This window comes from Primulina huaijiensis, chromosome 9, assembly GCF_012295235.1.
Source record: "Primulina huaijiensis isolate GDHJ02 chromosome 9, ASM1229523v2, whole genome shotgun sequence".
Taxonomy (NCBI): domain Eukaryota; kingdom Viridiplantae; phylum Streptophyta; class Magnoliopsida; order Lamiales; family Gesneriaceae; genus Primulina; species Primulina huaijiensis.
In genome coordinates, this window is record NC_133314.1 from 17161560 (window position 1) to 17176113 (window position 14554).

At 34.9% G+C, this 14554-nt stretch overlaps 2 protein-coding genes across 3 annotated transcripts; one reads left to right on the top strand and one right to left on the bottom strand.

Moving 5' to 3' along the window:
- Positions 1 to 413: 413 nt before the first annotated feature.
- LOC140985218 (uncharacterized protein At4g06598-like) lies at positions 414 to 7015 on the top strand. Of its 2 annotated transcripts, XM_073453000.1 has the most exons (6): positions 414 to 743; positions 4586 to 5325; positions 5593 to 5668; positions 5764 to 5890; positions 6505 to 6587; positions 6663 to 7015. In XM_073453000.1, exons 2-6 carry the CDS (start codon positions 4601 to 4603, stop codon positions 6708 to 6710), a joined length of 1059 nt encoding a protein of 352 aa, XP_073309101.1. In that variant the 5' UTR covers positions 414 to 743; positions 4586 to 4600; the 3' UTR covers positions 6711 to 7015. The 2 variants fall into 2 exon arrangements, with proteins under 2 accessions (XP_073309101.1, XP_073309100.1); XM_073452999.1 differs by having other exon boundaries at positions 416 to 743; positions 6505 to 7015.
- Positions 7016 to 7942: 927 nt separating this feature from the next.
- Positions 7943 to 10897, bottom strand: LOC140985217 (COBRA-like protein 6). The gene is made up of 6 exons (XM_073452998.1): positions 10500 to 10897; positions 10301 to 10383; positions 9597 to 10050; positions 8953 to 9106; positions 8606 to 8877; positions 7943 to 8293 (listed from the first exon to the last, which is right to left on the bottom strand). The coding sequence occupies exons 1-6, from the start codon at positions 10597 to 10599 to the stop codon at positions 8010 to 8012; spliced, it is 1347 nt and encodes a 448-aa protein (XP_073309099.1). The 5' UTR covers positions 10600 to 10897; the 3' UTR covers positions 7943 to 8009.
- Positions 10898 to 14554: the final 3657 nt, after the last annotated feature.

Consider the following 14554-nt stretch of genomic DNA (forward strand, 5'->3'; position numbering starts at 1 on the left):
TTTATTTGATTGGGTTGTTTCCATAAATCTGTTCTTGATTTGTAAAATAATTTGTCAACTACAGATGGGTTTTGAATTTTTTCCATCCATGGCTCTGTCTACAGATGCACCGGGTATGTTACTCCTCATACGACACGAACAAAGCTAGGCTATTGGATTCAGACACATCGAATGAGTGAACCCAATAAAATACGTGAGACTCGTATGATCTGAGTAAATAAAATAGCGGAGATTTTCTGGATATATAATAAGCCACATATTATTGGCATTAAGATGGAAAGATGAGTATCTAACAAGCTAATTATTAATTATCAAATCAATTTTGACTCAACATATAAAATCAAATATAATGTAATTTGAAGTGTAATATTATATTATATAGTGACAGATTTGGTGTATCGTAGGGAACTTAATATAAAATCTTCAACCAAAAGCATGGAGATGAAAGAGCTGTGCTTGAGAGTACTTTTAATTTAATGTGTTGCGTTGAATTGTTAAAAATTGGCACAAAAAGCCATAAAAACAACGAAACAATCGCATAATGGGCTGTCAAAGAAACTCTAATCCAAAATCCTAACACCTTTTTCACCGTAAACGTCAACTGGGTGCTACCAGTTTAGAGGGAGGGAGGGAGGGAGAGAGAGAGGCGGCCAGCTAAACTCGTCGAGTTACTTGCTGAGAATTTCTGTTTCTGGGTTCATTCTAAATCACATTGTCGATATCCCTGTTCGCGGTTCTTGAAGGTGAGCTTTCTTTCAGGTGCAAATTTTGTATCAATTTGGTCCGAGTTCCATAAACTATGGTTGTTTTTTGTTTGATTAAATCTTGAATATTGTTGGTGGGATTATGTGAAGAATGTGGATGCTGGAAAGGTTCTCTCTCTGTTTGCTTATGTGTGTGTCTACGAGTGATCAGCAGTGGAAAGTCGCTAATCTTTTTCAGTCATTGGTACTGAATAAGTTTCAGGTTCACATTACAGAATGGGATTATGTCTGTGACCATTTGAATGTTAGTTGTGGTATAATTCTGTAGATTCCGTTTGAGGCTTTAAATTTAAGCCAAAGAGTTCATGTGAGACACATTTACTGCCTATTTGTTTGCTGTGTTTTTTGTTCTAAAATTGGCATTTGATTAATTCCAGTGAGGGTCTGGCTGAGCTTTTAAAATATGTAATTAAACATCCATTTTTCGTTTTCCTCTTGAATTTTTTTAGAGATGGTGTTATAATTGAATATGACTCAGTGACTGCTACTTATATAGAAGATGATTTAGCCGATGAAGTAAACTTCATGATTTACTTAATTTATGGATTGGGGTGTACAAGGTAAATGTAGTTGACCAACCATTATTGGATTCAGTATAGGCGAGGGAGAATCACTCTTTGACAAAACAAACAAGTCTTATTTCTGCAGGATGAACGTATTGAGAGCAAAAATATCCCCGTCCTACCTCATTGCTGCATTGAGACTTTGTATGTGTTCTAAATCTGTTGGAAATGGATTAGCTACACAAATAATGTTACCTGATACGACTAATATCTTACTCACGGAGCCAACACAATGAAAACTAAGAATATTGATCAAAACCCATTTTATTCCATTCCCCCCTCCCTTTTACATTTGCTCCTCTCTCTCTCCCACCATTCGTGGGCTCTCCTTGTACAAACCTTCAATATAGGAGGCCTTGTATTGTTCCGTATCGGATTGCTAAGGCCAAACCCACTAGGCCCTCTAAGCCCAAGTATGTAATTTTACTGGTATTCTAGGTCATAAAATCATATTTTGACCATCCGATGGTTCAGACTTAAAACCAGGACTATTCTTTTATATTTCAAGCTTCCTAATCAGTCTTGTATTTAGGATCAGCTATCCCATGTAAGAGTAACTCATCTGTTTATCTTGTCAATTTATGTGAAATATGAAGATACGGAGAAAAATAAAAAATGAGTAGTGTTTAAAAACAAAAGTAAAAAGTTGAAAATAAGAAGTGGGGATAGTGTTAAGTAATTCTAATATTATCTTTTTATCAGAATCATTTTTGTAGAATCATCATCCAACCAGCTTTTGGATTTCAATTAAATTAAGCAGAAACTAATGCAAAATTTGAGTTTAAGAAACACACAAAACTAATATTTTTTAAGCTAAGAATAACTTTTTTTTTAAATGTTTGCAAACACTCCCTAAAATGGATTTATAAAATGTAATGCACAACAACAATGCATGTTATGTGATTTTGCTTGTGTATGATATGCGTTTTAGGGGTGAGGCAGGGGGTATGGATTGGCACGTGTCGTGTGAGAATCTTTTTTTGTTGAAAAAGCTTAAAAGGGTAAAAAAGACGGTAAATACGACACAAACATCTCATGCTGGGTTGGCAAAAAACTCTATCCCATGCATTTACTCCTTTCTCTATAAAGAGCGAGAGAGGAATGTGGTGAAAAAAATCACAAAAAGGTAAAGTAGAGAGAAGTTATTGTGCAGGAAAATGAAGAAGATGAAGAAGACTTATGAGGAAAGGCATAACTAAATCATTTTGTTCTTCAATTCGTCGTGTTGGTATATTTGTTATTTATGTTATTTTCATGATCTTTATTTGCAATTATCGAAGGATAGTGTTCATTTATTTCCCATTCACCCCATAACTGGTAATTCAATGCTTGTTCCCGAGTTTGATTGGCATGCATAAGTAAATCCATGTTATGAACGAATGTGAAAAAAGTTCTAAAATTCGTTGGGCGCTAGTCAGGAGCCAGATCAATGCCTAGCGCCTAGACCGTCTAGGCGGAGATTAGGCGCCGCTAGGCGGATGTCACGATGTCACGGTATCAACATAAAAAACCAACAAATCACATTTCTTATTAGACTTTTGTTTAAAACCTATAAAAAAATTATTTTTCCTTTTTTTATTAGGCTTTTGGCTTTTAATTTAAATTAAAAGCCCAAGAAACTTTTCAAAAATAAGCCAAAAAAATTTGTAATTTTTCGAACACCTAGGATGGCAGACTATTTAGGTAAGGTTGACCGGCTCCTAGCGCCTAGGCCGAATTTTAGAACACTGAATGTGACAGAGAAAAAGAGGTGAACTTTCAAATTTGATTTAATAACCGTTTGCAACTGGTGAAAGAAGATAAGATTAAGAAATTTATTTATTTGTTTATCTGTGAGTGTCTTATGAAAAAGGTCACTTTTATAGTTCTATTGTGGTAATATTATTGAGGTATTTTCAGTCAGAAATAATACTAACATTTATAAATTTCAGGCTCAGCACACTTACTGAATGATGAATGACCATTTGAATGAGACACATTCTGTTTGATTCCCCGTATGTCAGATGCTTATGAATGCAATAAATATTATGTAGCATTCAAAGTAAAGTATGCTTTCACCTTAATTTTATGGAATTTGGATTGATGATGCTTCCACAATATTTATTGTTAGCTTAAGCTTGAAATCCTTAATTTTTTAACTGTCCTACGCCTCTCTAGATGAGGTATCTCCCAGCATTGTGATCACTCCCATTTAGGGATGACAACGGGTTCGGGTAAGACCCGGATCCGACTGGACGCATTATATTTGGAGTGGCATTGGGTATATTAAATTGGTACTGGGGCTGGTAAGGGTATTGGTTTTTCTATCCGTATGGATTTGGGTTGGGTAACAGGTTTTATAGGATCCAATTCAGATCTGACCTGCTTTAGCTAATATTTTAATTTATTAAATGTGGATAATGAAACTATACGACCCATTCTACTCTTGTGAGAATATATTAAACTATGTCATTCAATAGCTTTGTGTAATTTTTTTGGTTAATTATTCAAATGTTGACGATTTATCAACTTGTTATAATATATTTGATTAGAAAGAATGATTTTATAAATAATATCCTGAGGAAAAAAAGTTACTAGCTAGTTAATTTGATTGTGTTGGTTTTGTTATAAGAAAGACTATAAGTCACAATTTTATCTAATTTTGTCATAAATATACTAATTAAAATAAAATGTCAAAAAATGTTTTGCATATAATTTTCTTACGGATTTGCCTGTTCAAACCCGTTCAACTTCGAGTATGGGTCGGATGGATATGAGTATTGTATAATCTTAATGGGTCGGGTTTTCGGTCCTAGCAAACTTGATCCATTGTCATCCTTACTCCCACCAGAGGAAATCTGGAGGCTTCAAAGCAGATGCCACTTTCAGTTTAATAGTAGTGTTTATGGCAGTGCTAAAACACGTTTTCCTAGTTCGAGGTTGAGAACAATTATAAAACAATTCACGTGTTGATCTAATCCCGGCAATGTAAGATTACCCATTTTTCTGAATGATCTTTCTTAAGCATGGCGGGAGTCTTCGGTTGGGTTCAGGAGGTTTATTTTGTGAATAAGAAAATCTTATTTTACTGAATCTTCCTTTTTCATAATAAATGAGTAATTTTGCATTTTGTTGGGCTTGTCTCATTTTCTTGATGCTTTTCTTTTTCTATTATAATTTATGATCAATTTGAGATAGTGTATTTTGTATAAAACTCTTGCTTTATCACTTTTCTTTCTTAAAATATACTCACAATTATACAATCAACATCTGTTACAGGAACCAGCTTCATTTATGGCGAATTCCAAGGGACCCTCCACCATTAGAAGTATGATGTACAACGGAAATATATCCTTACTACCCCCTATAAGTCCATTTCCTAGCATACCTCCAGGATATACTGAGTACATCCCTAGTTCAACCATTGGTTCAAAAGCTATTCCTAAGCCGAGGGGTGCAAATTCCCACCATCAGCGCACTTCTTCGGAAAGTGCTTCAATGGAAGAACAACCATCATGGCTTGATGATCTCCTTAATGAGCCAGAGACCCATGTATGTAAAGGAGGTCATCGCCGCTCATCGAGTGATTCCTTTGCATATATAGACACAACTCATGTTGGAAGCATGAATTACGTTGGTCAAGATGATAACAAATTTAAAAATTTATCTCCATTGTCTTCATGGGGATCTCAAGATATTGATATTGATAGTGATATGCAACTCAGGTCTTTTTATACAGACCCTATTTCTTCGGGAATAATCAAGAACAAGAAGTGGGATACACCTTTGCTTTCATTTGCAACTGCTCGTGGGCATCTTCCTTTTAGGAGCAATCCCATTGTTCCCAATGTAGGGTCATTGTGCGCTTTGCAAGATACTGATAGTAATTCATCTCCATCAATTGAGAAACAAGATCCCGTTGAAACTGGTCCACAGGATCCGAAAGGTGCCTATGAGAAAAAGGATGCATCTCAGGCCAAGTCTTCATCATCAGAAACAGACACAAAACGTGCCAAGCAGTATGTAACTCACCGTTACCTAATAAAGAAGCATGTAGAGTATAATTGATAATATCATATTCATGAAAAATCTCATCTGGCAATGCTATTTTTCCATTTCAACTTGTCCAAGACTTGTATGTATTAGAAAAAGTTTCTAGTGGTTTGATGAAACTAGTTTACATTGATCATTGTGTTTAGCTCTGTTTTTTCATTGAATTTCACTGATGTCAAATGAATTTATATGAACAATCTGGATTGGCATGCTTAAATTTCCTCCCAATGCAGGCAATTTGCTCAACGTTCAAGGGTTCGAAAGCTTCAATACATAGCTGAACTTGAAAGTAACGTCCAAGCTCTACAGGCAAGTTCTCACCTGATCTGACAAATCTGAACATGGAATCTTACACTACATATTCGACAAGTTCTTGATGCAACCATGTTATTTTATGATGCCAGGCAAACGTTTCTGAACTCTATGCTGAGCTCAAATTCCTTGACCAGGAATGTCTCATTTTAAGCATGGAGAATAAGGCACTGAAGAAACGTTTGAAAAGTTTAGCTCAGGAGCAGCTCATCAAGTATTGTAAGTTTTTGTCCCAGTTATTCTCATAGGTGGTGGCTACTGTTGAATTTTAGTAGTAGAAATTTAGTGAATAAAGAATGAAACACTGAATAGGATTTACATGGTTTGGTCATGATAGTCTACTTCTGCAAGATAATACTTTGAGGGCTAAAACTCTTCCTGAACTCTTTTAGTTTAGATTATGATCATTCTATTCAGTAACTAAATAACAATAAAAATCATTTCAATAGTGTATCCTAATCTTAGTATAATCAAATGTGATTCCAAAATATATATATTTTTATTTCTAACTGTTATCAGTTAGGTGCTGTATTCAAAGTATTCTGCAAATCTTGTTTCGACCAAATCCTGTATTACTTGTAAACTATATTTTTATTTTTGCTGGCAATTCGTATATGCAAAAAAAAATAATCTCAAAAGTAAGAAAGGCAATTTGAAAGAAGAACCATCTGGTATGCACTTCTGTGTTAGGCTGTTGACAGGTTGAGGCATTCTAATCGTAAACACAGCTTCACTTTAATTTTGTAATGGCTACTCTTAATTTGCATGATTTTACCTACATGTTGGAAGTTCATATGATTCTTCTGAATTTAACTTTCTGGATGTTTCTGCAGTGGAGAACGAAGTGCTTGAGAGAGAAGTTGGAAGACTACGAAGCTTGTATCAGCAGCAAACTTCACTGCCACAACAGCAGGAGGTATGTTTCAGCCATCAACGTTCCAGCAGCAAAGATTTTGATCAACAATTTTCTAATCTTTCTCTGAAACACAAGGAACCGAGCTCTGGTCGTGACTCTATACCCGGACAACGTCATATCTAGAGTGATCCATTCAGACTTTTATCGTGTGTTTCAATTCCTAGACTACATGCTAATGACTTAAGTAGTTTCCTTACATGGGATGATAGCCGGACTTGTTCTATCATCATGTTCTATGAACTTTGCTTGTTTTCCTATTTAAGCATCGATTTCTACCCCCTTTTATTTGTCTGTTTTACCTGCTAAATTTAGGGCTATTCTGCGCCTGGTAGTCTGCCAGAAACATAGTAGTTCTGGCCGGTGACTCACCTGAGGTGATTGTTGAAATATCATTTGATGCCAGTGATCTGTGAATTTGCTTTCCCTTATTCATTGGCCTCTTGCTGAGGTTGTCTTTCAGAAATTTTATGATGCTTCACAATTCTTCATTCATTTGCTTGTCATTGCATTAGTACTCACATGCAAGTGTTATAAAACAAAAAAGAAGAAGAAACATTTATAATTTCTATTTTGGAAATCAAATAATAACATATTTGAAATTTCATTTATAATTTTCTTAAAATTCACATATTGTTCCCTCCTTGCAAACCCTGCCTCCTGTGTTCTATGGAGATCTTGTTGATGCATTTCCCAATTGTTTTATTAAATTGTTTTTCATATACTCCCTTTTTTTAACCAATTAAATGCAAGTTTTCATATTTAGTCTATGATTATGGTTTTAACCCTTTATGCAACTATCAATTTTAGTAATTATTATTATACGATAATTGGTTTTGATTATTTTTACTAAAATATTTTAATTTTTATAATTATTTCTCAATCTGTGAAATTTTATATCAGCACATGCTGCTAGACTAAAATCGTATCACATATTATTCGTATTAATAATTAGATTTAAAAAAAATGTTTTATGTTATATTATTATCCTGACTGCTAATTTAATTTATTCCATCTTAAATCTCGGTGTAATTCAAAAATACATTCTTTATTCTTATTTTGTACCTTTAGTTTTGTTTGTGCTAATTATAGCTTTAGCCAACGGCCAACACACGTGAACATCACGCGACTTCATTTTTTGTCTCCAGATTGAATTATATATTCATAATCTCTAATTTCATCCATAAATTGAATATTGAAATTATGGTCTAGACATTTATAGCGAGATGAAATTAGGGATTATTGATGCAAATTGTTCAATTTGGAGCAAAGGAGGAAGTTATGTGATCCTATTATGTCTTTATAGAAATTTTAATATATATATATATATATATAAATAAAAATTTGAACTCTATATGTAAGTCTCATAATTCAAATAAATCTCTAAATAAGCATCCATTAAATAGAAATAATTTATGACAGTACTTATATTTTCAGTAGAAAAAATAAAAGTGAGAAAGCCATGAAAAAGGTTGATAATGGTGCATTAAAATGAGATGAATTTGGGAGCCTTGGATAATCATCTGGTGAGGGCATTACACAATCCTGGCCGTTGAAAGAAATCTTCCTTGGAAATGCCCACCCCTCTCTAAATGTGAAAATTTCAGGATCCTTGTACATCAGCATTTCTGTCTGCACATTGCCTTTTACACCTGCTTGTAGTAGCATATCATTGTAATGATCAATCCCATAAAACATTCCTGTGTCATCTGGAAAAAAAAAATCGATATATAAGTATTTTTCTATAAGGGGTGGGAGCTTTTTTGCTATCACATGTTCCCTAACGGGAGATATTTATGTCACTACACTGTAAGCGGGATGATTATATAAATAACTGATAAGCAGGAAACAGGAAAATAGATAAAAATTAAAAGCAAGATTCATGTTTAATGTCACAGTTTTTTTATTCCCACAAAACTAATGGCAGAATTTGAATCTGGGAAGCTTGGCGGCATGGGAGAAAAGGAACACAAATTCCAGTCCCAACGTCGTTCTATCAAGAAAAGATCAAGTATACTTACTTATGTTGCCATATTGGTTGAGAGGCTTGTAGTTGAAACTGAAAACTTGTGTAACATTTTTGAGATTAGGGTGCAACACCACCAAGTTCCACTGGCTGTAATTCTTGACATAGTTCATATTCGTAATCGTTATTTTCACTCTCCAATACTGTCTGTAACTCTGCTTTACATGCCAATGCACTTGAATGGGGCACATATCGTGAGAACACTTCACTACTGGCCTTGGTTGTTCGTTGGGTTGTAACTGCAGCACTGGAGGTAAGTCCCCTGGCCTACACAGAATGGATGGTGTTTTTAGTATAAATTTACACCACCGAGGGTAGTCGATATTTTTTTTATAAAATTACCTAAGGCAAGATGATACATTTTGTCCTTGGCAAGCACAGCTACACTTTGGGCAAGGGACGATAGTCTCGTTGTAAAATGCTGACAATGAAACACAACATGTTGGTGCAGATGCAGCTCGGAACTGGGAGTAAGAGCAGGTCACATTATATGTAGCTGCAAGAAATTTACAGAAAATATTCTCAGAGTTTTTATTATTAGGCAACATAGGAGATCAAAGAATACACCTAGGAACAAATTATATCGGTCAACAATCCCCGGACAACAATTTTGCTCCAATTTGCAACACATATAAATCGAATACATGTCTAGCTTTGATGTTAGTTTAGGACTAAGGGCTTTCTGATGTACTACAAACTACAAGAAGGTGCAACACAGATATCTTGAACTGTAATGGTAACATTTGAACCCCTGTGCCGGATAGACAGCCACACAAAACAGCGGAGATGGTTGTTGTTACTCGGCAATAGAACTTTATTTGCACTAACGAAAAAATATTAAAAATTGTGAAGTGAAGGGCTGAGAAAAGCTTCTCATATCAAAAGGGACTAGAAAAGCTGCCCAGATCGCATCCCTGCTAGATCCACACCCTCACAAGCCACAACAAGTACATGCTTTCACGAACAAATTCCACGTCTGCACTTACCGATCGCTTGTTTCCTTCTACGTCCTTGATCTTCAAAAAATTTTGTTGGTGGGACCTGGACCGGATTTGAACACGTATATCCAGGAAGTCCAAGTGAAAAATTCTGAGGTACTTGAGGCACATGACCATCAGTTCCAGAACTTCCAATCTCCATCTGAATACCAGCAATATATTTTGCGGGATCTTGAATCATAGATGAAAGCACTCCCCCTTTGCAACAATTTTGTGCTTGATTGGTGTATGGGGCACCAGGCAAAAGATCTATTATAGTTGGCTCCTTTTCACAGCAATGAGGCGGCAGACTTACTTTGAATGCAGAACAGTTCCCTTGTTCAGTTGCCTCAGCTCCTTTTATCGACCATATAACCTCATCCCCCGGCCATTCCCAGCTTAGCTTCCATCCCGGGAATTCTACGTGTCGAAATAATTGGAAGTTTACTATCCACAAATGTATCTGGAAAACAAGAAAACTATTTCACTCAAACATGATCTATCCTTCTCTTCCTTGGTACTGTGTCATAAATGTGTCATCCCTTAACTACCTTAAGTCGACTTACGATTAATTTGTTGTGATCACATCATTAACCTCAGTAACACAAATCTTAAATTCAAACATGGTACTCGAGGTGTAACAGATAGAATCTAATGAAACCAATAAAATACACTTCTTTTTCCATTTTTTGTGCTTGAACTGGTATACTTACATATTGTTTACCATCACCCGAGTCTAGGATGACATCCCACCTGATAGTAACGTTCCCATTGGGATCCAATGGATCATAACCATCTGCATTATAACTGAAAACTCAACATAATGAAACACTCAAGGATCATAAACCCACAATCAATCCATTATTTCATATGCAAAATCCAAAAATTTCAGGCAGAAAAACAAGAACTCACATGTTCTTGAGACCAAACCAGTGCTAAAGATGAGTGATGCAACCAAGATTAAATCCAAGAATCTGTTCTTGACAGTAAACGGACATGGGATCCAATCCATCGTTTAAAAGGGGAAAATAGGTGGTAAAACAAATCAAATTTCTTGGTACCTACAAAATGGTTCAAGAAAATCAATCATCAATCAATCCTTAAAAATCTCGAAAATAAACCTCAGACAACAAAAGTATGTCTGTGGAGGTTTGTGTGTGCTGGAGAGAGAGTGGGGGAGTGTGAACATGTATATGCATGTATACAATACATAAAATAGAATCAGAGCTAATTCGAGTAATCTTCTTTAATATTTTCTTTGAATAATCAATCTTTTCCTCGAAAATGTAGGATTTAACAATAAATTACACAATTAATGGGGTGGCAAATGCAAAGAAACGTTAATTCCTTCTCCTTGCCATATTTAGAGGAAGCAAAGAACGTGTCTTTGCGGGAATTTTGGCTTAAAATTCACACATTTTGCTGCATACCAAATGCTTGCCGTTCTGGTATAATTTCTTTGATCTTTGAAACACCTCTCTGTTTAAGCATTCATTCTTTTTGGATTTATTCCCGTTTTAATAAAATCATCATTCATATCTACAAATAAATATTTCCAAAATAAATAAAACGTGATACATTATAAATGATGAAGAAATATTAGAAATATTACTTGTGATATGTCATAAATTGATATATATATATATATATATATATTCATAAATTAAGAAATTCAATGTATAGAATACAAAATTTGAACCTCATTTATGTAACCTTACAAAAGAGGTATAAGAATAACAGAGACGTGTGCTGGTAATGTGAGTCGAGACTGACCACATTAAGAATACAATAGCTGGCTAACAATTTTCTTAAGAAATATTAAATAACAATTTTGCATAATATTCCCACTTACTATATATAGTTCCTCCTATTTTTCTCATTTTTTTTAAAAAAATATTTATTTTATTAAATTATATGATTATGTAACACTTTTACACTATTTATTATTATTTCCAATTATGAATGTTAAGACCAAAGTACTAATTCAATATGTGTAGTGTCGACGAAGATAGTTAGTTCTTCAGTTTTCACAAATTGAAGTTAAAAATGAATGCTTATTACATAAATTATAAATTAAATGTAGTTTTTTGTACAAATTTTCTGGATTGCGAAGCTGTCAGGTACTAAAAATATCAACTTGAATGAAAATAATAAAAATCTAACTTTTGACTATTCAAACAACGTAAATTAAAAATTCCATCATTAATTCTAATCTCCTAAACTAATATGTACTAAAATAAAAAAAAAATTGACGGAAACAGCGCTGGAAATTGAAGAAAACAAATTCTCAACATGATTTTATTTTCATAAATGACTAAGAATCCGCAATTGTGGAAATTACAATAAAACTTGCTGAAATCTGGAATGGAGAAGACGGAAAAGGTTTGAAACTCTAATAGAAAGAATACAAATGCTTGAACTAAAACTATGAAATTTTACAGATTTGCTACTTGAGCTGTTTTTTTTTCTCATGACATTTTCCCCTGTCTTATTCTTGGTTTAAGCAATTCCTCCGCTCCCCTCACTGCTCACGATATTGCCATGTTTTATGTTTACACGTAAATTTTTGATATGTTTTCTGATACTTTGCTGGCTGCTAATATATGTGTTTGGGCTTGCTTTGGGTTTTACACAATTTTATAGGGTCAAAATAATTATTGCACAAACAAATGCTTATGCAGGCATTGGCTTGTTGGGCAAAAATTCCAGATTATGAATCTATTTGAATGCTCACTTTCTTCTTCTTCAAACATTTCTGCAAAAATCCTATTAAAAATCTCGATTTCTTCACTTTGTAACATAACAAGATTATCTACCTTTTGAAAGGGATGTAATGAATCTAATTCATCTAGTTTCCTATGACGATCTTGCTCAAATCTGCACAAAACATGCAACTCGTGATATAATTCAGAGGTATGTTGAGCTAGAGTAGTAAGTTCCAGCATAGTAATGTACATTCAGTTTTCACTCTTTGTTGAGGGGCTTAGCTTCACTAGGGGCTAGGGTGGGCTTTAGCCTAGCCTAGTCTCGGGATTAATGTGTATATATAGTTATATATTTTATAAATTTTAGTTACTGAGCAAAATTTTTATACATGGATTCCTATGAGTTTTAAATAATCTAGCATTTGAGCTTATTCTATATCTATGTGGTTATCTTAATTTATATATATACTCACTTTGGACCAATTAGAACAACGTCTAAGATAATTGAATGTGGCTTTTATTGACCTACTCTTTTTTAAGATGCTCACTTTGCGGTAAATGCCAGCGAACATGTGACATGTCTAATCTTCGTGAAATGTCATTGAATAACATCATTGAGTGTTAAGTGTTCGATGTATGAGGAATAGACTTCATGAGACCGTTTTCTGTCTCTTTTACAAAAATAAATTTCAATGGCGGTTGACTACGTGTCTAAATGGGATAGAAGCAGAGGCTTGTGTGACGAATGATGCTCAAGTGGTGTTGAAATTCTAAAGACTTTTTTTTAATCGATTTGGTACACCTCGAGCAATCAACAGTGTTGATGACACCTATTTTTGCAACAAAATTTTTGAGAAATTACTAAGCAAATATGGTGTCACACACAATGGATCCACTCCATATCATCTCCAAACGAGTGGGCAAGTTGAGGTTTATAATCGTAAAATCAAGAGAATTTTTGAAAAATTAGTGAGCATGAATCGGAAAGATTGGTCTTTGAGGTTAGATGATGCTATATGGGCGTATCGAACTACATTCAAAACACCTATAGGCACTACACCATATAAGTCACTATTTGATAAGGGTGTCATCTATCATTTGAGTTAGAACATAGAATTTATTGGAAAACTAAAGCATTGAACTTTGATTTTGCTCTTGCAGGTGAAAAGCAGTTGCTGCAACTTGACAAATTGGATGAATTCAGAAGTCAAGCCTACGTTCTAGCATTGACACACAAAGAACGCATTAAAAAGGCCGATGACAAGCACATCACACCGAGAAATTTCAAGGATGGCGAAGCAGTTCTGCTTTATAACTTCAGGTTGAGGCTGTTTCTCAGATAACTCAAGTCGAGATGGTCGGGACCAGTTGTGATTGCCAAGGTGCTCCCATCAGGTGCCATAACGTTCAAAGATGGAAAATATGGGACCATTACGGTCAATGCCTAGAGATTGAAGCATTATATGGGTGGCACAGTTGAGCCACAAATTGGAGTCGTCCGGTTCCAAAACATCCACCCCAGCGTGTTGTGCATCTCATTTTTCCCTCTCATTTGCTTTCTTTCTCCCACATTTCACACTAAACCATCTTTCAATTTTTCTCTCTAAATTCTCTCGTTTTTCCTCTCAAAATCTCAGAAATCTCGTGGACTATCTCTAGATCCTTCGACCTCACAATCACACTCTCCCGCAGTTTCCGTACACTTTCTGGTCAACTTCAAGTTTTCTTTCGGCGACCTTACTCCAGTCTGTCATCCATGGAATCGAAGCAAGAGAAGGTAACCCACGCTTCTTCCTCATCCTCTAATACGTAAGGCAGATTTGCTAATGATGAGGCTAGGAGCTTGGGTTCAAATTGACTAGAGATGTCAATGGGGAGGGTATGGCTAAACCCAAGACCCACCCCATGAAGAAAACTTTGACCCATTACCCGTCCCACCCCGATTAAATATTTTTCGGACCCTCCACATCCTGAATACGTAATGGGGCCAGGTAGACCCGCGAGACCCGAATTTTTTTAAATGAAAACAGTAATCTTCTTATCACATGACTGAATTATGAAACAAATAAGCCTCTAAATACAACACAATATAATACTAATTCATATCTTCGACCACACTTAATAATAACAAACAAAGTAGGTTCACGACATAATGAATTACATAAAAAAAGAGTTACTAACTCTCAAAAAAAAAAGTCTTGACATCCCCAAAAATAAATCATAACAGAATTTAAACAAATCAATATAAAATCAGCGAGTAAG

What these genes read in the sequence shown, in the direction of transcription:
- LOC140985217 (XM_073452998.1), bottom strand. Translation starts at nt 10,599, where the DNA reads ATGGATTGGATCCCATGTCCGTTTACTGTCAAGAACAGATTCTTGGAT. An exon ending in CGGGTGATGGTAAACAATAT is followed by an intron (nt 10,051 to 10,300) that starts GTAAGTATACCA and finishes CTTGTTTTCCAG; the next exon opens with ATACATTTGTGGATAGTAAA. An exon ending in CAACCAATATGGCAACATAA is followed by an intron (nt 8,294 to 8,605) that starts GTAAGTATACTT and finishes TTTTTTTTCCAG; the next exon opens with ATGACACAGGAATGTTTTAT.
- LOC140985218 (XM_073452999.1), top strand. Translation starts at nt 4,601, where the DNA reads ATGGCGAATTCCAAGGGACCCTCCACCATTAGAAGTATGATGTACAAC. An exon ending in GACACAAAACGTGCCAAGCA is followed by an intron (nt 5,326 to 5,592) that starts GTATGTAACTCA and finishes CTCCCAATGCAG; the next exon opens with GCAATTTGCTCAACGTTCAA. An exon ending in GTAACGTCCAAGCTCTACAG is followed by an intron (nt 5,669 to 5,763) that starts GCAAGTTCTCAC and finishes TTATGATGCCAG; the next exon opens with GCAAACGTTTCTGAACTCTA.